Raw genomic sequence first — 26,967 nt, 5'->3', positions numbered from 1 at the left:
TGATTCGGTTCTGTCTGTCGATTGAAGGACTGTTTCACGGTGCGAGAGACGATCGCGTCAGCGCTCTCAGGCAGCGTCCTCAGCCTGTTTCAAGCTTAAAACCTCCACATTTCAGGGCTCTGTTGATCCAGGACGTCGTGAGAGAACAGAGAAGTTCAGAAGAAAGTCGGTTTCAGCATTTTATCTGGATATTCCACTGTTAAAGGAGATTTTTTTAATGAAAGACGTGCGGGCGGTTTGCAGCGTCGGCTCGCAGCCGCAGCGGACGCTCCACACAGGAAAAAACACCTCTGTTGGAAGCCTTGAGGACAAGTTGGAACATTCCAGCTGATAAACAATTTCTCATATACTCACTCCACTGAAAGCCATCAAAAGCCAACTGGATTTAACAAATGGTATCAACACGGAGGTGTTTTCCTGTGCCGCAACACAGCGTCGGGCTGCGTCCCGATGCGCGGACCCGTCCGCACGTCTTTCATTAAAAAAATCTCCATTTAACAGTGGAATATCCGGATAAAATGCTGAACCGGCTTCTCTGAAACGTCTCTGTTCTTCACGAGTCCTGGATCAATAGAGCCTGAAATGTGGAGGTTTTAAGCTTGAAACAGGCTGATGACGCTGCCTGAGAGCGCTGCGCGACGTCTCGCACCGTGAAAAGTCCTTAAAGCGACAGAATCACCTCAAAATCTCTCATCAGCTGTTAAAATTTTCACTGAAAACTAGCTTAATATTTCGAACCAAGTCCACTTCGATGTGTCTCACAGGTTTGAAAAAACTTTGATCAAACAAAGCGCCAGTCTCTCAGCAACTTCTCAGACAAAGGAATTCCGACAGGGGGCGGACGACTCCTCCCACAGGAGTGCTCACAGGCGAATGACGTCACCGACAGGCATGGAAAAACTCACGCATGCGCACGAGGGTTCAAGCATGTCTGACGTAAAAACATATGAATGAAATCCATATAGTTTTTGGAAAAAATAAAAAGGACCTATACTTTACGGACAGCCCTCGTATACAGTATACATGTTAATATGTATACATTTATTAATGTGTACACATGTGTCAAATTGTCATAAATCTACATGCAGTTGAATAACCACACACACGCACTGTACATGCTGTAGCTACATGTACACACAAACACACCAAGCACATGCACAGTTCATGCTTATCAGTAAATTAATTTTGAAAGTTAGGTGAGTACAAGAATCCAGTGTAAAATTACATTCCAAGCACTTTTCATTTTAACACTTGCTATATTTATATGTAATTTCTTTCCCATTTCCTGTCCCTCTAGCCGCACCCATTCATCCAGACCCTAACCCTTCTTTTTTTTATATTTAGGTTGCAACTGAGAAGATCATCAGGGCAGACAGCTAGCGGAACCTGAGCCACTTGAAAGTCCCGCTTCCTCCTACCAAAAAGAAAGTTATTTTTCTTTTCATTTTATCCTTTCAGGAAAGCCAGCAGCGCTGTATGATGAAAGCAACCCAGATTGGGCCCCGTCCTTAAATCTTGGCCACGATAAAATAAAGTGTACTAATGGAGCCACACCACGTCATGAAAGGAGGCTAGAGCGTGCTAAAAAAAAAAAGCGTGAAGTGGAAGCTGCCTCAGCACTATTGGAGCTACAGCTGTTCGAAGAGTCGATGGAAATTGATGAAGTACGAGGTCTATTAGAAAAGTTTCACTGTCATATCTTTTTTTTTTTTCAAAAACCATATGGATTTGAATCACGTGTGATTACATCAGACATGCTTGAACCCTCGTGGGCATGCGAGAGTTTTTTCACGCCTGTCGGTTACGTCATTCGCCTGTGGGCAGTCTTTGAGTGAGGAGTCGCCCACCCTCTTGTCGATTTTTCATTGTTTAGGAATGGCTCAGAGACTGCTGCTTTGTTTGATAAAAATTTTTTCAAAAGCTGTAAGGCACAACTGAGTGGACACCATTCGATAAATTCAGCTGGTTTTCGGTAAAAATTTAACGGCTGATGAGAGATTTTGGTCTGGTAGTGTCCCTTTAAGGACAGCCCACGGTGCCTGACGGCGATCTGCGCTTCGAGGCGGCAGCGTCTCGCCGTTTCAAGTTGAAAACTTCCACATTTCAGGCTCTGTTGACCCAGTAAGTCGTCAGAGAACAGAGAACTTTCAGAAGAAGTCGGCATGAGGAGTTTATTCGTACATTCCATTGTTCCAAGAACGTGTGGGCAAAGTCGCATGTCGGGCCAGACCCGACCGCGGGGGGTCGCGACAGGAAAAACACCTCTGTTGGAACCTTAACGGACAAGTTGGAACATGCCCAAGCTGTTAAACAATTTCTCAGTTACTCACTTGTTGAAAGCCATCAAAAGCCGCCTGAATTTTACAAATGGTTTTCAACACGGAGGTGTTTTTCCTGTCGCGGCGCACACAGAATTTGCGCGCACGTCTTTCATTACAAAATGTCCTTATACAAGTGGAATGTCCGCATAAAGTCCTCATGCCAGCCTCTTCTGAATCTTCTCTGTTCTCTCACGACATCCTGGGTGAATTAAGCCTTAAATTAGGATGTTTTCAGCTCGAAACAGGCCGACGACGGCGCCTGGAAGCGCTGCGCGACATCCCACTCCGTGGGAAGTCCTTACAGTGACAGAAACACCCCATAATCTCTCATCAGCTGTTAAACTTTTCACCAAAAACCAGATGAATTTCTCGAATAGTGTCCACTCGGATATTCCTCACAGGTCCAGAAAAAATTTTGATAAAGCAACGCGCGCCATCTCGAGCAGCGTGTGAAACAAAGGAATTCAGCCGAGAGGGCTGGACCACATCTCACTCAAGGCCTGCCCACAGGGAAATGACGTCACCGACATGCATGAAAAAACTCACGCATGCGCACGAGGGTTCAAGCATGATTGGTGTAATCGCACGTCATTCAAATCCATATAGTTAAAAAAATAATAAAAGTGTCGGTTTCTTATCTAATACACCTCGTACAGTTGCTGAGTGAAAAGGGAACCCAAACAGACTTGTCTGGGGATGCCATTTTAGGCATGCAAGCTGAAATAAATCGACTTTTGGATGAGAACCAGAGTCTAAAAGAAAAATGTAACAGTTATGAACTGAATGAGGAGTGCTTTAAAACTGATAATTGTGTAACATTTTACACTGGTTTGCAGAGCTATGTTTTATTGATGCATGTTTTCAACTTTGTAAGCCCATTCATTAACTATACAGGAAGAAGTGCTCTGACAAAATTCCAACACGTCATGCTCACATTAATGAGACTAAGACTGAATTTGAGCACTCAAGATCTGGCCTACAGATTTACAAGGACATTCAGATTTGTAATTGATGTCATGCATGCTAGACTTTGGTTTCTTATTAAATGGCCATCAAGAGAGGAACTGAGAAAAACCATGCCTATGTGTTTTCAAGTTAACTTAGGAAAGAAAGTGGCAGTCATAATAGACTGTTTTGAGGTTTTTATTGATAGACCCTCAAATCTTATGGCACGGGCACAAACCTGGAGCTCATACAAGCATCATAACACTGTAAACTTTTTGATAGGCATCACACCTCAGGGGTTAATATCTTTTATCTCTAAGTCATGGGTAGGTAGAGTCAGCGATAAACAGCTGACTGAGAACTGTGGTTATTTAGACAACCTTTTGCCTGGTGACGTCGTGTTAGCTGACGGGTTTTGATGTCAGGGATGATGTTGGATTGATTTGTGCCGAAGCCAAAATTCCAGCTTTTCTTCATGGTAAAAAGCAATTGTCCATGGCTGAGGTAATTAATACCCGAAAAATTGCAACTGTAAGAATACATGTAGAGAGTGATAGGGTGTGTGTGTTACACAGAAGTATACTATTCTAAATGGTCCTATAGCAATCGATCTGGTGACTAGAGAGGAAAATGAGGATTGGACCCTTCTTAACAAAACTGCAGTTGTTTGCTGTGCACTGACAAATTTGTCTCCATCTATTGTTCAGTTTGATTAAATTTGAAATAGGTAGTGAGGGACCGGTTCTTCTTGACAGAACTGTACTAGTTTGCTGTCTGTGTATTATCAAATGTGTCTCCATCTATTGTTCAGTTATTAAATTGTGAAATAAATGAAGTTGTAAATGAATCATGCATTTTTTTAGTTTACACTAGTACTGTAAACCAGGAAATCTTTGCAGGCATTTTAATTTTGCTGATTTTGTGGGAGTCTACAATCTGTAAAATTAATCTGCGCAAATAATGAAATTTTAATTTACTTTACTAAAGAAATACATTGGAACTGTGAAATTATAAAGCACAAAATAAAGAATTTTTAAGCAATTTCCACAAATCTGCAAAAATTTCCTGCTGCAAATATTACCTGGATTACAGTAACTCTAATCAGCTTCCCCTTCTCTCAATCATTCCCTTCTGTCCTGCTCAAATATTGCAGAAATAGTGTCCTACTCCTTTTGTGTCCTGGATGAATGAAAAATATTTTCCTTCCATTTTCCAGCATCTTTCACTTGTGTCCATTGTGTAAAACCTTTTACAACAGACTCAATTTAGTGGGACTACATGATCCAGGTACCTTGTTGTCATGACTTGTGTAACACCCTGTACAAATCATGCAGATGTCTTGTCCTTAAAATAAAAGGCAGTCGACCAGAATTGGGGTGCTCCAAGGTGTACTTTGGGGAAATGCCAGATTTTTGAAGAGATTGCAACTGTGTGAATCATGTCACCAAGAAAAAAGGAAGTTTAGAAAACTCTTGTTTCTTTAAATAAAATATATCAGTTGATATTTTAATAATGATCATTTTCTGGTGTTGCAATCTCCTTAAAATAATTTTCTGCATTAAGGATAAATTTGGTTGTGACAGTGAAGTCTTGCATGGGCTAAAAGAAATCGGAGACAAACCTCATCAAGTTCCCAAAGTGAGGCACTAATTGTAAATTTTATATCTGCAACAGGGAACATGCAAAGTTGGATTAAAATCGTACAACTCCGTGCGTAAATTCGCTTGATATTCTCTCTCTTCAAGCTTCTTTCTACATCATCCGCCATGTTGGAGTGTTTGCTTGTCCTCCAACATGGCGGGGGGGCGGGACCCAGTGACGTTATTGCAAACGCTCTATAATGCGCCGCCTAAGCAGCCCTGAACACTCAACATTTTAAGGTGATTTTTACATCCCTTTACTCTGCTAAAAAAAAAAAAAATCCTGGGAAGAAGCCTGTGAAGGACAAGTCTTATTTTTGTCCTGGCTGCAGCCCTGAACCATATGGTGTATCTCAAGACTGCCAAAACCATCTCTGCGAGGAGGGGAGGGAAAATACTGCACAGACAAATCACAGAACTATGGAAGAGACAATGGTCAGCATCATGCTACAAGCAAAAGTTTGAAATAGAACCAGTGACGAGGCAGTGTGGAGAAGACATACAAGAACAATAAATATACCTCTTCCAGGGGTTCTCGTCAGCACAGTTGAGTTTAGGGGGCCCCTATGCTGTGATATGGATCCCCGATGCTGTGATTTAACTAACATGGGGGGAGGGGGTTTCCTGCCCTCCCCTTTCTTTTTTAAAGGACATATCGCATGTTATTTAACATCCCAGTTAGCAACACAAAGTGGCCCTCAAAACGTAGAAAATAGTGTTTTAAAGGTTTATAAATTTCAAATTTTTCTCAGGGGCCTGCTGAGAACCATGTCTTCTTAAAAATGAAGGCAATCTGATGAGAGCTATGTCTGTACATTTCAGTTCCAGTAAAACAGGCCTTTGGTAGTCTACAGTTTAGGGTGGAGTGACTGATTCGCCAGAAGAATACTCCCACCTACCTCCTTTCTGGAACATTCCTGGCCACAAATCATACTTATACAAGCTGACATCTCCAATTTAAAATGGGCTTTTTTTGGGGGGGGGGGGGGGGGGGGGGGGGGGGGGGGGGAGTAAGGCAACTTCCCTGATGACCCATGTTTGAGTAATGGCAGACAAGATGGTGCCAAGACACCGAAACATCCCATCAGCAGCTGACCAGTTTGTGTTCATGAATAGATTACATAAACAAATAAAACTGGAGAATGTAAAAAAGAAAACAAAACTGAATGAGCTACAGGATTACAAACTCACATCTGAGGGGACAACCTACCAAAAATAAAACATAAAAGAGAAGCAATGAGAACAGATGACTTACACACACATATACATGTGAATAATGTCTGTCCATTTAATGAATACCAACGACAGAGTGTTGCGACTGGACACAGATGCTCATCCACATTCCCACCAGATCCAGATGCTGCTGCAGCCAGAGATTTCTGTTCAGGAACATGACGCAACTTCCTTAATCTGCTTCCTATGCTAATGTGATTTTCTAGGCTTAAATGGACTATATCTCCACTGTCAGCTCTGTCGGTTGGTATCATTTTGTCAGTACAGACGCAGCACACAGACGCAGAAAAGCAGGTTGACTTCCCTGTTGAAAAGAAAGAAGCAGGTCATGTTGGCATTCACACAGGCTGATACAGATGCTGGTGAAGTGCCACATAAACTGCAAATGACTCATTATTACACGTCATAACTGAAAGCATACATTATCTGGTACTTATCACTCTTCATCTTACTACCAACATGGGCCACATAACCCAATCAGTGATGTATGCTAGGTTTGCTACTGCAGATCCAATCAGAGCGCCAAGCTCTGATCCATTTAGTTGAGTAACGACACTTTGGCATGCTTGTAAAGAGCCTCAGCCTTGGAAAATACACTAAAATAAATAAGCGAGGAAGACTAATGATCGAGAGTTACCACATAGTTTAGCTTTAATAACTGCATGCAATCTGAGTGGAGCACTTGCAGATACGGACACAAGTTACCCGAATGGAATGTTTACGTTCTCTTGCAACAAGACCCTGAAAGTTACCGGGATTGCAATGATGTCATTATTCACAGGAGAAGATGTTTCACCTCTCTGTTATCCAGAGGAGCTATGGTAAACAGCTTGGTGGAAATTTCAAGCTTTATAGGGAGCTGGGAGAATTGGAAGTTGTTAGAGGATACACTGGAGGAATTACATTTCTCAGCTGGCTTTGGATTCCCAGGAGGAGTTAAGAGTGCCTGGCCAAGCATAGGGAAATGTGGTCTGAGCCACTTAGTCTGCTTCCACCACAGCCCCAATAAGAGGTAGAAAATTAATACATCTCTGGGCAGGTGATGCACCATCTGTCATGAAGCAACCCATGACTTGCTTATAGAGGAATCAAAGCACAATATTCATCCAAACCTACACCTCTTGATGGAAGGTGATTGCACAGTACTGTGAGATCATGCTACTACTTTGACCAGTGTTTAAATCAGGCTGATCCTCCTGCTGGGATGGTGGAGCTCCTGTACCACAGTTTTTTGTAGCTAGGCAGCTGTGACTTTCAGAATCTGAGAGAGACTATAAAATTGGTGAAACAAGGTGAGCAAGTTTGCAGTGGTCTTGGGACTGAACTTCATTAAGTGGGTGAAGATGCTGTTGTCCCTGCACTGCAAGCAGTATTTGTGTCCATTTGGTTGACAGATACTATCCAAAACAGACTAGAAGACAGGAATTTTGGTGCACACTTTCATAAGCAGGACCTATGGGAGTTCTACTGTGTGCTTCAGCTTCCTAAACCTGACTTGATCTTGGTCTTAGTGACAGCACTACTGCAAGGTGAAAGAAAATGAACAATGTTTTCCCACAACTATAACAACTCTAAGAACCAAAACTACATGCTCCACAACTATAATGTCTCCTAAATGATATCTCACACATGCATTAGTTCACAAAAAGTCAGAGTTTCACAGACTGGTACCTAAAATAGGGCTGGGTTCACGGTCCACCTCTGGTCCAACTATAAAGAGGGAACTGTAAAAGGCCAAGCAAGAGTAAAAACAGCTACACAACTTCAGATCTAAGTCCTGGGTTTGCAAATTCCAAGCATTTTTCATTCTGCTGGAGCTACCTAGATTCACAGGGGGGTTCTGAGTGGGGCAGAGCTGTAATTTAACAGTAGAAGTGGAAAGAAAAGTAGTCTGTTCTTTATCACCATCTAAAGATTTTCTTACCAGATGTAAAAGGGAATGGCATGTGCTGCTGAATGTAATCTGAACTAATAACCCAAACATTGTCAGGTACTGCAGCCATCCTCCATCAGTTTGCAAACAGCCCTCATCAGTGAGGAGAAGAGCAGGTTAGTCTGCAAACTCTTGGCCGGCTAATGTGATGGATAATGGATCTTTTGCTGCTGAAAACGGGGCTACTGGCCAAAGGAAAGGAGTAAAGGGTGGGGGCACACACTTTTTCTACTGAAAGGCCATTTTACTGCCTGCCGTTACTATAACAACAGGCTACAGAGGCGGGGAGGTGACAAGAGGCAGAATGCGTCACAAAGTTTCTCTTTGGCCATAACAAGGAATGAGCTGCTATGGTACAACAGTGCTTAATGTACACACACACACACAGCAGAAAAACAGAGGCCACGTGGAAGTAAACCCCCCCCCCCCCCCCCCCACAGGTCACCAAATAAGCTGTTTGGGTTTCCCCTTTTCATCACAGATTGCAAAAGGATATTCAGTTTTTCTTGTTCACACCCAAAGTTCACCTATAATATATTCCAAAGCCAAGCCCACAGTGCCCTCGCTGCCTTAGTATGCTGACTTAGTATGGTTGCTCAGAACAATGACACGGTAAGTACAGCTGTGATACATGGCATATCCTGTGATATACACAGAACAAAAATATAAGTGCAACACTTTTGTTTTTGCTCCCATTTTTCACAAGCTGAATTCAAAGTTCTAAAACATTTTCTATAAACAAAAAACACCTATTTCTCTCAAATATTGTTCACAAATCTGTCTAAAATCCCGATACCGATCTGATACCTGGATCGGTATTGGGTTCCGATACCCACGTAATTCACGTATTGGAAAATACAGATCCAACCCGTGACATTTTCCGATACCGGAGAAGAGCCACTGCGAATCCTCTCAACTGCTGTTGTTTGCTCTCTGCTTGTTTACTGCAGAGCAGGAGGAGGTTTCCAAATTGTAGCTCAACTTTCAGGACTCCTTTTTAACAAAATCCTCATCTAAAATCAACAACAACAATAATAATAATATTAAAGCAAACAGAGCTCTGGTATCGGATCGGAAAAGTATCGGTATCAGCAGATATCCAAATTCAGGTATCAGGATCAGATCGGAAGTGAAAAATTGTGGATCGTGCATCCCTAGTTTGTAGCCATTCAAACCAGTTTGTGTCAACTTGTGTACATGTTATCAGGTCAAAATCACCAGGGTATATAAACTTCTGATCAGGGTTATTTGGTTAGTTTCTGTTGTCATTATGATTTAAAACGCAAACAGTTGTCTGACAATAAATGGCATCACATAACCACTAACCATGACTGAAAAAAAAATGTTTTTTGGGGGTTATCATTCATATTCTCTGAAAAATGACCAAAAATAATAAAAATAATAAAAAAAAAAAATTCTGCCAGAGTATGTAAACTTTTTTAGCACAACTGTATAGACACCCACACATTACATTAGACAGTACAGTTCCAACCATAAAAGCAGCAGAGCTGAAGCATACCTAAAAAAAACTACAATAACGTAGCAGCCAATCACACGTGTTGCTCACAACTAAGCTACTACAAAGCCATTAGATGATGACAAGTAGCTTACTGATTATGCTCACCTGGGTTTTGTTTCAAATTAGCATTAAAATGTATTTTTAAAAACCCAACAAACAGATCTCAAACCACACAACAGGTTTTTAACCTGCAAAATATGATTCAAAACCGCCCAATCTGGCAACACTGTGTAAACACTTCCCGAAGTGGCGATTACTGATCGTCCTGGTTCCCAGCTAAGTTATTCCAAGCCAGAGTGATATCTGCAAAAATTACTTTGTTTTCCTTTCTCTTTTAGAAAGGAACCCACCATTTTCTCCCCATGAACTTTCAAAGAGTTGACCATTAATTTGTTATACATAATTACACAGTCACTGCCAAGGAGCTATGCACTACTCATGAGGATATGCAGGATTCGGCCTGACCCCCTGAATCAGCGGAGGGAAATAATTTTGCATGTTATGTAGAGGAAACAGATGAGATGGGTTGTATCAGTGGCGCAAAAGATGTGAAACTGATGGGACATTGTGGATTCTCTCCAGGTTAAACTGGAGTTGCATAAGGAAGGGCATCCGGCATAAAACTTGTGCCAAATACCGATGCGGATCTGGCTGTATCTGCTGTGGCGACCCCAAACAACAACAGGAGCAGCCAAACGGACAACAACAACAACAAGAGAGACCATTTCTACAGAGAAATGCAACAGTACTTATATTCTAACACTCAAATAATACAGTCACACACAATCCTGCATGAGGATTTTGTATAAATTGTAGCCAAAGCACAGGCTTCTTACCTCTCTATAGCTTAAATGCATGTGTGGTTTTGAAATATGTAGCTTCAAATGAGTTTGTTAGTTTCTTTTGCTTCCAAAGTTTAGCTGTACCCAAGCTTGTAAACAAATATTAGAACAACTCATGGGCATTAAAATCACATCAGAATGGCTCAAGCCCTTTAAAATGATGCCTCACATTCATTCATTCATTCACACACAGGCACAGTGATGTCAGGGTGCTGCCATGCAAGGCGCTCAAAAGCACACCAGTGGAAATTAAGGATCTGGCTCAACTCCACGTTGGTGAGTTTCCTGTCAGATGAGGAATCGCATCAAAGTATCTAGTCTCAAACCCATCTTGCTTCTCTACCCAAACTTAGAGTTCCAGAAATACCCATAATTGCGCATATATGCTCTAAAACTTGTTTTCCATGGTCTAAAACACCACAATGTACATTAAAATACCCTCTACAATCCCAAGCTGTGAGTGTAACAACTCTCTAAAATTCAATTGAGTGTGGACATAATCTGACTCAATCATCAAGCCCCTCACTTATGACCCCACAGTCTGAGGCAGATCATAACTTTCAAAAATTAAAGTGAAATGAAAACCTCATGTTCATAAACAAAGCTATCACCTCCCATTTATCCCAGATTCCAGAGAACTATTAGGGTACGACTAAAGCTGCCTCAAGGAAGACACAGCTGCTTTCCCCACTACTACAGTAAAAACAAAGAGGTAAAAAATTCAGATGTCACTTCCTGTATTTCAGTATGCATGCACCACGTTTGGCTCAATTCCAAGGTGTCGTTTCTACAGGAGAGGGACATATACCCCCGCATTCCCCAACACACACAGAATTGTCTCTTAGCACAGTGATTTTCAACATTTTTTGAGCCGCGGCACCCTTTTTATATTTACAAAATCCTGCAGCACACCACCAACCAAAATAATATTATAATGCTATTACCTCTGGTTTTGCACAAAACCCAATTATCGCAATAAAAAAATCGATACAGAAAACACCGCATTTCGAAAATCCTCAAGCATTTTGCGCTCTGATCTTAAGTAGGGCTGTCACGATTAGGAATTTCTGGAGACGATTAATTGTCAGACAAATAATTGCGATTGACGAATATATTGTCTATTTTTTTTTTCTTTTTTTCCCCTTTATATTCTACTATTGTAGTATAATTACACAACTCTGGAAGAACGTTTGGCTTCTGAGAGTGGAGAAACTGGGAATGGTGCAATATTTTTATATTTATCTTCATTTTACATACAGTCCCAACTTTTTCTGATTTGTGGTTGTTTCTGTTGCATTTCTGAAATTATTTCTCATCAGTAACGTTTTGTGCTTAAACACTGCATTAAGCCCATATTGAACAAATAAATACCTTTGGGAAGTAACAGCTGTTAAAGTTCAGAGTTCTCACCTGCTTTTTGTGATCTGTGCATCTGAACATTTTTTTTTGTGGCTCAGTTCATTCATATATTCTCATTTTTAAATATGTTTTTAAAGCTATTTGACCGTTTATTTCATCTCATGATCTCATAAATTCAGCATATGACGCGCACATGGTGTGAACAGGACGGTAACGGCAGAATCACACCTTCAGCGAAAGTTCAGAGAGAAGTAAAGGCAGCTTCACGTTTCCATTTTGTTAACGTTCACTCGGGTTAAAATCCTCTCTGCTCCACGCTCGCTGCGCACTGAACGTGTCGCGCCTGCATTCAGGAATCTCCCTCACCCACCCCCTCCCTCGCAGTCTGCAGCCTGTTAACTCCGCGCGCACAGGCACAGACATACACACCGACAGCTACGCATTTTAGACGGCTTTAGAAGGAGACGGCACAGTTTTAATCAGCCGTCAGCCTCCTTGTTATTGTCCCGCCTTAAGACGAGAGCGAGGCTGCACCACGTTTGACGTCAGATTCTGAGTCGTTTTATGCTTTGTGGATAAAATAAATCATTCACGGTAATCGCGAATATGAAAAATATCCACGGCACCCCTGACGATCGATCACGGCACCCTAGGGTGCCACGGCACCCCGGCTGAGAATCACTGTCTTAGCATACAGAAGACTGCCATCTTGCTTAAATTACATCCCGGTTTTTGACTTGCTTCCGCAAGACCTCTCTTTTAATGGTAGGGGCAAGTTTGCGCGTTTACAGAAATGACTGGCCCCTACAAATTACATGATCCTTGAAAATGGCAAAGTAGATGACAGCGAAGCAGACTACACTTGAGTGGCTGAACAGACGCAATTCACGGTCAGAATCGGTCAGTGGTGCACGTTCAGCTCACTTTTGGATCCAAATACTAACAGAAGTTTCAGAAATTAAAGGAGTTGAGGTCGATGTGTTCGTCTTCTCTTCAGTGTCACGTTCGAAGTATGTGCACACCCAAGCTTGCAGAAAGTCCACATGACCGGAAAGTAACAAATACTCCCGACTTTTTCCGAGAGTCTGCTCATCAGGACCACAGACCTGAATGAATTCAGATCAGAGGGTAGGACTAATGCATTTATCCTGAAAGGGTTACAAATACATTTGTTATTTTTACCCTCTCAGACAATGTAGACATCCTCAACTTTTTGAAAAAGAATTTGAAGTTATAAAATTAGATCATCTTCCTTGCCTTTTTTAATATACGTGTCATGATTTCAACAAAGGCAATTTTTAATTCACCAATACAGTTCATATTGCAATTTAATGCAAGGATTATATATTTTATTTTAAAATATTATCTAAAACATTACCTACTTTGTTTTCCTTTTTTAATTTCATTGCTCATTGTGTTTTTTTTTTTTTTTTTTAAGTAAAGCAAAGTCATATGTGTGTGGGTTTTTTTTGTTAATTTGTTTGTTGATCAAAACTTAATACAATGTGTGGTCTAAAACCATATCCAATCTGAACCATGGTTTTTGTGATCCATGACACCCCTAATAGAAAGTATTTACTTCCTTTTGTGTTGCATCAAATTACAAGAGAATAGGTCTGACTTCTGAGGAGAAAGATCAACAAAAACAGGAATGTGGAAGAAAAAAGAGATTGTATCTGTAATTATACCCTCACGACTAATATTAGGGCGATTCCACATGAGAAGGTAAAAAAAAAAAAAAAGTTAGATTTAAAAATTACAAAAAAATAACTGATGACATGCATTGTGTGCTTAAATACACTCAACAAAAATATAAACGCAACACTTTTGATTTTGCTCCCATTTTGTATGAGATGAACTCAAAGAACTAAAACTTTTTCCACATACACAATATCACCATTTCCCTCAAATATTGTTCACAAACCAGTCTAAATCTGTGATAGTGAGCACTTCTCCTTTGCTGAGATAATCCATCCCACCTCACAGGTGTGCCATATCAAGATGCTGATTAGACACCATGATTAGTGCACAGGTGTGCCTTAGACTGTCCACAATAAAAGGCCACTCTGAAAGGTGCAGTTTTGTTTTATTGGGGGGGGATACCAGTCAGTATCTGGTGTGACCACCATTTGCCTCATGCAGTGCAACACATCTCCTTCGCATAGAGTTGATCAGGTTGTCAATTGTGGCCTGTGGAATGTTGGTCCACTCCTCTTCAATGGCTGTGCGAAGTTGCTGGATATTGGCAGGAACTGGTACACGCTGTCGTATACGCCGGTCCAGAGCATCCCAAACATGCTCAATGGGTGACATGTCCGGTGAGTATGCCAGCCATGCAAGAACTGGGACATTTTCAGCTTCCAAGAATTGTGTACAGATCCTTGCAACATGGGGCCGTGCATTATCCTGCTGCAACATGAGGTGATGTTCTTGGATGTATGGCACAACAATGGGCCTCAGGATCTCGTCACGGTATCTCTGTGCATTCAAAATACCATCAATAAAATAGACCTGTGTTCTTCGTCTATAACAGACGTCTGCCCATACCATAACCCCACCGCCACCATGGGCCACTCGATCCACAAAACTGACATCAGAAAACCACTCACCCACACGATGCCACACACGCTGTCTGCCAACTGCCCTGGACAGTGTGAACCGGGATTCATCCGTGAAGAGAACACCTCTCCAACGTGCCAAACGCCAGCGAATGTGAGCATTTGCCCACTCAAGTCGGTTACGACGACAAACTGGAGTCAGGTCGAGACCCCGATGAGGACGACGAGCATGCAGATGAGCTTCCCTGAGATGGTTTCTGACAGTTTGTGCAGAAATTCTTTGGTTATGCAAACCGATTGTTTCAGCAGCTGTCCGAGTGGCTGGTCTCAGACGATCTTGGAGGTGAACATGCTGGATGTGGAGGTCCTGGGCTGGTGTGGTTACACGTGGTCTGCGGTTGTGAGGCTGGTTGGATGTACTGCCAAATTCTCTGAAACGCCATTGGAGACGGCTTATGGTAGAAAAATGAACATATATACAACACGAGCATTAGCTCTGGTTGACATTCCTGCTGTCAGCATGCCAACTGCACGCTCCCTCAAATCTTGCGACATCTGTGGCATTGTGCTGTGTGATAAAGCTGCACCTTTCAGAGTGGCCTTTTATTGTGGACAGTCTAAGGCACACCTGTGCACTAATCATGGTGTCTAATCAGCATCTTGATATGGCACACCTGTGAGGTGGGATGGATTATCTCAGCAAAGGAGAAGTGCTCACTATCACAGATTTAGACTGGTTTGTGAACAATATTTGAGGGAAATGGTGATATTGTGTATGTGGAAAAAGTTTTAGATCTTTGAGTTCATCTCATACAAAATGGGAGCAAAACCAAAAGTGTTGCGTTTATATTTTTGTTGAGTACTTAAGCTTCAAAGACCAAATAGATTTTTTCCTACCAGTCACCAAGAATTGGATATTTTGGGGCAAAATCACAGAATTTTGAATTTTTCTCATTTTTTCTCCCACATTTTTTAACAGTTAATTGCTGCAGCTTTTTCGTTATTAGTCCATAGGGGAGGGCACTGGCTATATCTACCCCACCCCCTGATCATGTGACTTCACTGCATTTGGCAGAAATTGTCATATTCGATGGGGGGGTTTGAGGTCATGTCCCGTACGACATACAGAAATGTAAAAAAAAAAAAAAATTCCCCACATCTCATTTTTCAAGACCAAAGTTTACAACTACAGATTTTCTAACTTTAGACAATAACTATTCATCTGACGTAGCCTTAGTTAATTATTTTAATTAGTTATTGTATAATTGAAATGGTAAATAGACTACAATTATGCCTCACGTTCACCCCGATGTCAGGGTGCTGCCATACAAGGCGCTCACTACACACCGGGAGCAATAGGGGATTAAAGACTTTGCCCAAGGGCCCTTAGTGATTTTCCAGTCAGGTGGGGATTTGAACCCATGATCTTCTGGACTCAAGCTCAACACCTTAACCACTAGACCATCACCTCCCCCAAACTGTGTTTTAAGAGATGTCCTGTACGACACATCACACTCAGTCATGGATTTTCAAGTCTTTGCAGAAGCAGTTTCTCACCAATTCAAATACACTTGCAAACGCTAACAGATAACCACGGGTGATGCATAGGTCAAGCAAGGTAGGCCTATAGCCCCTTTCACACCGGGCCCACTCTGAGTTGCGTCGCGCGGCGTCATGACAACGCCACGTTAAAGTAACCCAGTGCCGAGACGATGTAGCTCAACACCAGAACAGCGCGAGGGACGCAGAGAAGGAAGCGAATCGGACGCCAAAAATTAAACATGTTTAATTTTTTCTGCACAGGACGCAGAAATTAAGTGGTTTCAGCGCAAGTCAGCGCAACGTGACGGTACTCAACACGACTGGAAGCCACACCCTCACAATACAACGTTACCCGATGCCAATTTATGATGATTTCTGCTGTGTTCCATTGTTCCTGAAGTATAAATCACGCAGGATTGTTTTTATACCGTGTACACAACGCAGTGAAACTACACGCTCAAAAAGAGCACAGAAAAAAAATGCTGAATGCAGCCTGACAGCTGCTGCAGCTCCTCACTCTTCTCTCATAACTGTGTTTAAATAAATTCCATAAAAGTCCTGCTCACAGACTGATTGCCAGAGAAAGGATATGTCCACATCCAGTAAAAAGTCCGGACATCTCCAGTCCACTCACAGACTGGTTCGTTCGCGCGTGCACATGTGAACAATAAACAAAAAAACTGGCTGGCTGCTGCAGCTCCTCGCTCTCCCCTCAAACTCTCTCATAATTGTGTTAAATAAAGGACAAAAAGGACATACGTCCTGCTCACAGACTGATTGCCAGAGACACGACATGTCCACATCAAGTATAACTTGAGACATCTCCACATTTACTCACGGACTGTTCGCACGGAGCTTGCAGGAAGAAAGATAAACTATAACAGAAGTCAGAGCACAGACCTACAGCTCAGCACAAGAACACATATAAACTAGAAGAGAAATCAGAGTGCACAGTCTGGCTACAGCCAAACTAAGCACTGATTTCTCTGTGCAGAGGACCCGCAGGCTGCGTCCTCACCTCCTCTCTGCCCCCCTGCTGCACGCACCTGATGCAGGCATTCCTGCGTCATCATGCCACTACATGAAGCAACTCGAAGCAGCCCCGGTATGAAAGGGACTTATGTGTAGCTTTGACATACCATAATACCGGTACACAATGAAAGTTGAGTTTTTCATAAATTTTTAAAATCTTGTTTGTTTGTTCTCATGTTCACATTTTGTCTAAGATTTCAAGTTATTTGTCTTCTTACCAAAAACAAAGTATTTTCTATTCTAGGTTCAAGACCATTATATTAAAAATGTACATTGCTTGAAAACCTGCTAGGATTGAGGTATTTGTAGCCTTGTAACATACATGTTAAGTCGTTTGTCCCATATGAGACATTCTTATGTGTCGTACGACATACAACCTCAGGTTTCCTCCACACATGATAATAAGATAATTTATCAAGCACAAAATCATTCATTTAGACATTCTACAACATATGCTGTAACAACCTTAACTGAAATGACAGATTATATGACAGGACTGAGCGGAGGCGAGGCACAGACAGAGGCTGGACACAAATGCAGGCTCACAACAGGACGTATGCGTAAAGGATGGTTTAATGCAGGCCTGGGTTCAGTAACAAGAAGGCAGTCCGCGGAGCAAAAGTACCAGGCAGGGACAAGACAGAGGACATGGTCAAAAACAAGCAGGGTCAGTAGACAAGCAAACAGAGTTGTCAGGGCTGAGGCAAAAAGCAGGATCCGGTACACAGAGCAGAGTCAAAAACACGGCTTGACATAAACAGGACGAGACAAAGTGCTGGTAAGTGAGAGAACTCAACAAACGAGCAAGGAGGAAGTGAACTGAAGCAGTTTAAATAAGAACAGGTGTTAATAAGATAATGAGGTGCACGTGGAGGAGGAAGGGCCTGGAAGGGGGAGTGGTCAGGTGACAACTAAGAGGCAAAAGAGATGCAGAAAGGCGGTGACAAATGGGCAAGTAAATGACAGATAAATGGGGCATGGCCAACAGTGATGAGAAAGTGCAGGTGCAGAGAGTGATCAGAAGAAGACTGATAAAAATGAAGCTGGGTGTGAACACGTGAGAACTGAGAAGAGAGCAGACACAGAGCAGACGAGAACAGGATGAGACAGACAGGTGCAAGAGAGCAGTGAAGAGATTACAGACAACTAGAGATCATACAAAGAAAAACATGAACAGGAATCTAAACTTGAACAGGGCTGAAAAGCATACCAGAACATGATAAACAGAATGATGGAAAATAACACACCATGACAAAAACTAAGTGGCACAGACAGACAAAACTATAAGAAAAACAGAAACTAAGTGATAACAAAACCTGGCATCACAGTACTACAAATTACAGAAATGAGAACAGCAAAAATAGGCAAACAATAACTAAATGATAAACCATGAAAACACAGACTGATAGAACAAAACTAGAACAGAAGTGGAACATGGCTGAAGTCTAAGAGTAACAAAGAAAGAAAGTGCCAAAGCAAAAATAGAACATAGAATAAACACATGATGAATATAGCAATTAATAAAACAAGGCTGGGGCAGAAAGAGCAGAACCAAATAAAGAGGGAAAATAAGGGCTGAAGCCTGGAACTGGGCGGGGCATGACATTATAGAACTGTTTTGGGATAAACCGTATCATTTTTCATCAGCGTCCCATACGATACATTTACGACACACTGCCCTGGACTTTTCTAAAGTCTCTGCATTAGGAAGGAAGTCCTACCATTATTTAATGCTTCAATCTTAAATATGATCAATCTATCTTTGTTAGTTGGCTATGTACCACAGGCTTTTAAGGTGGCAGTAATTAAACCATTACTTAAAAAGCCATCACTTGACCCAGCTATCTTAGCTAATTATAGGCCAATCTCCAACCTTCCTTTTCTCTCGAAGATTCTTGAGAGGGTAGTTGTAAAACAGCTAACTGATCACCTGCAGAGGAATGGTCTATTTGAAGAGTTTCAGTCAGGTTTTAGAATTCATCATAGTACAGAAACAGCATTAGTGAAGGTTACAAATGATCTTCTTATGGCTTCGGACAGTGGACTTATCTCTGTGCTTGTTCTGTTGGACCTCAGTGCTGCTTTTGATACTGTTGACCATAAAATTTTATTACAGAGATTAGAGCATGTCATAGGTATTAAAGGCACTGCGCTGCGGTGGTTTGAATCATATTTGTCTAATAGATTACAGTTTGTTCATGTAAATGGGGAATCTTCTTCACAGACTAAAGTTAATTATGGAGTTCCACAAGGTTCTGTGCTAGGACCAATTTTATTCACTTTATACATGCTTCCCTTAGGCAGTATTATTAGACAGTATTGCTTAAATTTTCATTGTTACGCAGATGATACCCAGCTTTATCTATCCATGAAGCCAGAGGATACACACCAATTAGCTAAACTGCAGGATTGTCTTACAGACATAAAGACATGAATGACCTCTAATTTCCTGCTTTTAAACTCAGATAAAACTGAAGTTATTGTACTTGGCCCCACAAATCTTAGAAGCATGGTGTCTAACCAGATCCTTACTCTGGATGGCATTTCCCTGACCTCTAGTAATACTGTGAGAAATCTTGGAGTCATTTTTGATCAGGATACGTCATTCAAAGCGCATATTAAACAAATATGTAGGACTGCCTTTTTGCATTTACGCAATATCTCTAAAATCAGAAAGGTCTTGTCTCAGAGTGATGCTGAAAAACTAATTCATGCATTTATTTCCTCTAGGCTGGACTATTGTAATTCATTATTATCAGGTTGTCCTAAAAGTTCCCTAAAAAGCCTTCAGTTGGTTCAGAATGCTGCAGCTAGAGTACTGACGGGGACTAGCAGGAGAGAGCATATCTCACCTGTGTGGGCCTCTCTTCATTGGCTTCCTGTTAATTCTAGAATAGAATTTAAAATTCTTCTTCTTACTTATAAGGTTTTGAATAATCAGGTCCCATCTTATCTTAGGGACCTCGTAGTACCATATTACCCCATTAGAGCGCTTCGCTCTCAGACTGCAGGCTTACTTGTAGTTCCTAGGGTTTGTAAGAGTAGAATGGGAGGCAGAGCCTTCAGCTTTCAGGCTCCTCTCCTGTGGAACCAGCTCCCAATTCAGATCAGGGAGACAGATACCCTCTCTACTTTTAAGATTAGGCTTAAAACTTTCCTTTTCGCTAAGGCTTATAGTTAGGGCTGGATCAGGTGACCCTGGACCATCCCTTGGTTATGCTGCTTTAGACGTAGACTGTGGGGGGGTTCCCATGATGCACTGTTTCCTTCTCTTTTTGCTCCGTATGCATCACTCTGCATTTAATCATTAGTGATCGATCTCTGCCCCCCTCCACAGCATGTCTTTTTCCTGGTTCTTTCCTTCAGCCCCAACCAGTCTCAGCAGAAGACTGCCCCTCCCTGAGCCTGGTTCTGCTGGAGGTTTCTTCCTGTTAAAAGGGAGTTTTTCCTTCCCACTGTAGCCAAGTGCTTGCTCATAGGGGGTCGTTTTGACCGTTGGGGTTTTTCATAATTATTGTATGGCCTTGCCTTACAATATAGAGCGCCTTGGGGCAACTGTTTGTTGTGATTTGGCGCTATATAAAAAAAAGTTGAGTTGAGATAGAGGAAAGGGGAAACAAGAAAACCCAAGGGAGCAGATTTGCTTTAACTTAAGACTGAGCATAAACCCTAAGTTACAGAGTAACAGTTTAAAAAAAAAAAACAAAACACTAAAAGCAGACTCAGTGCTACACCTTATATGTTTGACATCAATTAATGCAAGCAAAGAAAAAGCAAATTGTGTATCTCAGCCTGCACTATGCATTATGTGATTGGATACAATTTTGGCTACCAATCAATCCTGTGTAAACATGGTAAAAATGGCAGAATGCAATATAATCGTGAGCGATCGCTGCAATTTAATTGACTTTAAAGAGCTGAAAAGTCAAATTTAAACTTTTTTTTAGAACCACCGAGGTCTCTGTTCACGGGAAATGCAAATAAGTTATTGTGTCAGCATGCAAGGCTGTAACTGCAAATTTAACCTGTGTTTTAACCAATGAATAAGAGGTGAAACAAATCAGGCAAGATTATGAGGACTTGCTTGTGGTCAAAAAATTGCTACGCCTGCCCCACTGAAACTGACATTTTTCAGATTTGAAATGTATGTACCCGTTTCTAAAAAAAAAAATGTAAATAAAAAAATCCACGCTTCCTCACTTTTTCTGATGTCACAGAAAGTAAAAAAAAATATATATTTTTTTTTAAATCAGTTGATTATGACCAAAGAGCTGACAAAAAAAAAAAACAAAAAAAAAAACAGTTTATCACCTCCACTCGCCTGCCGATATCGCGTGTAGGGCTGTCACAATTATTACAATATTCGTCAATCGCTATTATTTTTCATATTCGCGATTATTTTTCATATTCGCGATTACCGTGAATTATTTATTTTATCCACAAAGCATAAAATGACTCAGAATCTGACGTCATTGTGCTGCAGCCTCGCTCTCGTCTTAAGGCGGGACAATAACATGGAGGCTGAAGAGCGATCCGTCCTGCCGTTTGGATAAGACGGCCGATTAAAATAGTGGCCGTCTTCTTCAAAAGCCATCTAAAATGCAGAGCTGTCTGTGTGTGTGCGCGTGTGCACGGAGTCAACAGGCTGCAGACTGCGAGGGAGGGGGTGCGTGAGGGAGATTCCTGAATGCAGGCGCGACACGTTACAGTCTGAGAACCATCAGTGCGCATCGAGCGCGGAGCAGAGAGAGGATTTTAATCCAAGTGAACATGTTTTAAAAAAAAAAAACAAAAAAAAACGTGAAGCTGCTTTTACTTCTCTCTGAACTTTCTCTAAAGGTGTGATTCTGCCGTTACCGTCCTGTTCACACCATGTGCGTGTTGTATGCTGAATTTATGAGATCATGAGATGAAATAAACGGTCAAATAGCTTTAAAAACATATTTGGGTGATTCTTAGACTACGGGCACTTATTATGTCCTTTGATCATATTGTATGAAAAACAGAAAAAAGGGGAAATTTCACACTTTTATAGTTATCTTTACAATAAAAGTGTGTTAAGAAATTTGTTCTAGTAGTCTATGATGACTTTTTCACCTTTTTTTCAGCATCATTACATGCAAATATTGCCGTTTTGTGCTTGTCCCACACCCAGACTTTTGATCTTCAATGATAAAAATGAATGGTAAAGAAACATTTTTTTCTAATGTTTTAAAATATCTCTGAATAAAATATCAGTAAAATAATCAAAACATAATTGGGGTATTCAATGTCATACAACTGTTGTGATTTTTTTAAACAAAATGTAGTTGTCCCACACTATTGCCGTAATTTCCACCACAACACTGTAATGTCCCTTAACAGTTTGTATGAAAGATTGTTTGGGTAGTTTCTATGGAGATAAACAGTGACATCAGCGCACATGTATATAGCGCCAAATCACAACAAACAGTAGCCCCAAGGCGCTTTATATTGTAAGGCAATGGTGTGGTGGAAATTACATTTACAAGGCCAATAGTGCCCGTAGTTAAAGAATCACACATTTAAAAAATGAGAATATATGAATAAACTGAGCCACAAAAAAACAAAAAACCCCTGGCATGGAGAAGCTGTGGTGATGTTCAGACGCACAGATCACAAAAAGCAGGTGAGAACTCTGAACTTTAACAGCTGTTATTTTCCAAAGGTATTTATTTGTTCAATCTTGAGCTTAATGCAGTGTTTAAGCACAAAACGTGACTGATGAGGAGAAACAATTTCAGAAATGCAACAGAAACCACCACAAATCATAAGAAGTTGGGACTGTATGTAAAATGAAGATAAAAATAAAAATGTTGCACCATTCCCAGTTTCTCCACTCACAGAAGCCAAACATTCTTCCAGAGTTGTGTAATTATACTACAATAGTAGAATATAAAGAAGGGGGAAAAAAGAAAAAAAAATAGACAATATATTCGTCAATCGCAATTATTTGCCTGACAATTAATCGTCTCCAGAAATTCCTAATCGTGACAGCCCTAATTGCGTGCAGCATTCATTTATTTTTTATAATCACCATTCTGTGTTCTGAACTCTGCTAATATTGTCACTGTTGTCAGACTGAAGGTTTTCCTCCAAGGTTTAATCTCCCTCATTGTGGTCTAAATAATGCTCACAACCATGAGGCTGTGTCCCCACAGTTTCTTCAGAAACATCTTCAGACTGGACTTACAAAAAAAAAAAAAAAAAAAAAAAAAAAAAAGCTCCACACTAGAAAAAAAACGTCCGAAAACAGTTCGACCTCCGCCATGTTTACAATTGATTTGGACTTGAATCAGCAGGTCCCATTCTCCTGATGACGTAACAACAATATGGCCAGAGCTGAGGGCTGAAATAGAGCGCAGGCTTCAGACAGCTGTTTATCCTTCACCTGTGCACTTATGAACTTTTATTGTTCAGGATTTTTTTTTCAATATCAACATCATTTTTTTTATTATTATTATTTTTGTGTGGCCAATTGGTTAATGCGCTTGGTTTCAGTTCAGAAGGCTCCAGGTTCAAATCCCACCCCTGCCACATTTCTCCATGTAATGTGGAGTTGCATCAGGAAGGGCAACCGGCGTAAAACCTGTGCCAATTCAACATGCAGATCCACCTTGGATTTGCTGTGGCGACCCTGAGCGCAAACAAGGGAGCAGCCGAAGGGACTTACTATTTGTGCACATTTTTTGGTGTCACCTACACTTTAAACAGTTGTGTCTGAACTCATAAAGGTTGAAAATGCCTACTGTTGTACCCAGTTGTGATTTTATCCATATTCTATGCAGTATTTGTCCTGTGGCAAATTTTTGCAGTCCCAAATCTGACTGTCAATTCTGAAAGGGCAGTGCACATGTCTGGTGTTAGATGACTGCCAACCTTGCGAATTATGTAAAATGTTTCAGGTCAGGATTAGGAAAATAGTTTAGAGTTAAGATTATGATAAGTGTTTGAGTTTAACATGAGTTTTGTGAAATACATAAAAAATTTGGAAATTTGAGCAACACTTCCACTTCTGAACAATGGTTTTGAGCACCTCCAGGAGTCTTGTGCAATAGCAGAATTCCAAAATGGTCTAGCTCCAAATATAGAATATTTTCAACTCAAAAACTATGCAGAACATCAACATAATATTAACAAGCAGCAGTGGCCACCACGACCCTGTGATTAGAAACAAGACTTCCTAGACAGAGTCCATACATATCTATACCCTTCTTCTAAGGTTAAGCTTAGAAACCTTTTGGAAGGTTTGACACTGGCTTTAAAGCAGTCATGAAACAATATTTAGCCAAATGCTTATTCAGTCTCAATTTGAAGGTGTACAGACCTGGTGCATATACAGCCTCTCCGAGGGGGGGTATTCCACATACTGGTAGCCCTCAGTGTTAGAAAGTTCTGCCTCACAATCTTTAATGGCCGTTATCTGACTAGCTTATCATCACTGATAAGCTAAATAAGCATCCGTATCGGAAACTTTCTTGTGTTATCCTCGGCAGTACTTGTTACGTATTTTTATATAATTTCCATGCCGAATAAACTTGATCAAATGCACTCTGGTTTTGTTGTTGTCCAATTTGATGCAAGTAGTTTCAACTTGATAGGTATCCTTAGTATCTTTGTGCACCTTGAGCATGTCACTGCAAACTCTTCTGTACTTGAGACTGAGTAGGTTCAGTTTCATGAGAGGAGTATCATTTGAGTCATCCTTCACAGCAGGAATCAGCTTAGCCATCCTCCATTGTATGTTTTCCAGAATGTTGGCATCTTTCCTATGGGTGAGGGCGGGTATACGTCACTCCCGGTGTAATGGTGAGCCCGAAGGCGAGAATTCGCACAGCTCGGTGCTGTATGCTGTTTGCTATGTTACGAAAGACCAGGATGTAGTTAAGTTCCTGTATGTCCGCCCCCACCAACAGACTGGATTCCAGGAAATGTTGACGTATCTAGGCAGTTCACCATCCAGATGCATGTAAGAATGCTGTACCAATCAGAGTAGTTGATTGGCCTTGTTCACTGTGATAAATGTTACGGCTGGGTCAACATGAACATCTAGCTCTTTCTTCAAGATTGTTGTGAAACAACTGCATGCATATTTACATTTTGCATATTAAAGATGGTCCAACATGGTAACCTGTATATATCAGAACCTAGAATTTCAGATCAGTCAGTCTGAGAGAAATTACACAGATCCACTAACTCCATTAATGCTATGTGTGCCCTAAAAACTACAGGAAATACGGCCAATTAATCCCAAATGGGGCAGACAAACTGGGCTTTTGTCGACAGTCGATGTTTTACAAAGTAGGACTTCTTCTTGTGTGTTGCAGACGTGACATCAACATGGTAGCCACAAAACTCACAGTTAAAGCACCCAGAAACAGCTGAGCTCACACAAAAAGTGCTAAAACACTACAGTTGGAAACGGGGGAGAACATCAGGAGTGGGAATGACAGCAGCAGTTTTCCCATCAAAAGGAAACTGCGTCGTTTCCACACAGCAGGTCCGCAGTGGAGCTAATCTGTTCAATTTCCCCAAGTCATCATCTGGCCGGCAGGACAAAACTAGGCCTGTAGCTATATTCAGCACCACCCTCAAGCCCTATTTCACATTCCATTTAAATGCGACATGTGCCGTGTGCGTGCGTATCTATGAGAGCGTGCAGTTGTGCAAAAGCCTCGGAATTAATTTCATTTTTAGCGCTGTTTGTACGCCTGCTTACCTGCAGATGTTCCTGAAACCGTATCGGCAGTATCTGAGCCATTTCTGGAGGGTTTCTGCCTGAACAGTCCGTAATAAAGGAACGGGGAAGGGAGAATAAAGGAGTTGTTGTTCTGCGTGAGCCTCAAACGTGACTAGAAGTGGGGAAAATGACGAGCAGAAGAAGGCAACTTGAGTGTCTGCGTTGGTATGAATCCAGTGACTGCTCCCATTCAGCCGCCCCCCACATTATTTATCCAGCCCTCCTCGGGACCCAAAAACTCTGCGCCTCCGCCAAGAAAACTAGTCCCGTTCAGAGCCGACTGAACCAGCTCCTCGCGGGACCTTTTATGGATTCGAATCTGTTCTAAACATGTACTGACTTATTATTTCTGATTACCTCACATGTAGTATCATGTAAAGTAGATTTTCCTGGAAAAACAAATCCAAAGTGCAGAGGCGTCGCTTATAACCATCCGCCGCACTGTCTTCATCTCCCTTTTCCACCAAAAATCATCTCTCCTGACAGACAGCACCCACTTTTTCATGAGTTTTACATGTATGTTTTGAAAAGATTGTTATGAATTCAGAAGACCAGTGACACGTGAGAGCATTTCTAAAGTAATGTAGGATCTCATGGACATACCCTCCCTCCATCATCCTCATTGTGTTTTCAAACTTCCATCGCTCCATCAGTTTTCTTCTGTGTATCCTGTTCTTAGAAGGGACACAGACCAAGAAGGAATCATTTTTACAAACATCAAGAGGCAGATTCAGAAAAGTATTGTAACTTTTATCAACTTTGGAAGATAGTATATTTTTCATGATCAGAATCAACACAATTTAATGTTTCTGAATAAATGTTCCAAATGAACATGGACATAGGGTTGCCACCTCTCTGAAAAATAAATAAGGGACACCTCACTGCCAGGGCCGACCGGCCGACTGACCATTGCCTTCACCCTTCCCAGCGTCTGTGTGAAACGATTTTTAACCATTTGACTGTTGACTTGACCCTGAATTTAGGTAGATGCATACATGCATTTGTTCTGATATGAACACGTGGAAAACAAATTATTATTTAGCAATTTATTTTTAGTGCAAAATAAATTTTCACTCACAATTTCAATATGAGCATTCTGTCTTCTTTAAAAATAAATCTCTGTAGTGCTATTGCTTAACTTAAATTGTATAAATTAACAAAAAAAAAACAATAGAAAATTTGCATCATCCAAAACAATGTAACAGTGCAAAACAATGTAACAGTGCACATTTACACATTTAGTGTAATAAAAAGTGCAAAAAATAGTCTGAAAAGTAAACAATAC

General features: G+C 41.1%; 1 protein-coding gene across 5 annotated transcripts in view; it reads right to left on the bottom strand.

Moving 5' to 3' along the window:
- The window catches only part of cltcl1 (clathrin, heavy chain-like 1), an 80,889-nt gene extending 55,032 nt beyond the window's left edge, over positions 1-25,857 (bottom strand). For all 5 annotated transcript variants that reach the window (XM_034170724.1, XM_034170726.1, XM_034170727.1 and 2 more), the window contains exon 1: positions 25,662-25,857. In XM_034170724.1, the coding sequence (XP_034026615.1) occupies positions 25,662-25,703 (42 nt within the window). In that variant the 5' untranslated portion in view covers positions 25,704-25,857. The remainder of the gene's footprint in view (positions 1-25,661) is intronic.
- Positions 25,858-26,967: the final 1,110 nt, after the last annotated feature.

This window comes from Thalassophryne amazonica, chromosome 5, assembly GCF_902500255.1.
Source record: "Thalassophryne amazonica chromosome 5, fThaAma1.1, whole genome shotgun sequence".
Taxonomy (NCBI): domain Eukaryota; kingdom Metazoa; phylum Chordata; class Actinopteri; order Batrachoidiformes; family Batrachoididae; genus Thalassophryne; species Thalassophryne amazonica.
The sequence above is the reverse complement of the archived record's forward strand: the minus strand, read 5'-3'. Positions and strand labels throughout refer to the sequence as shown.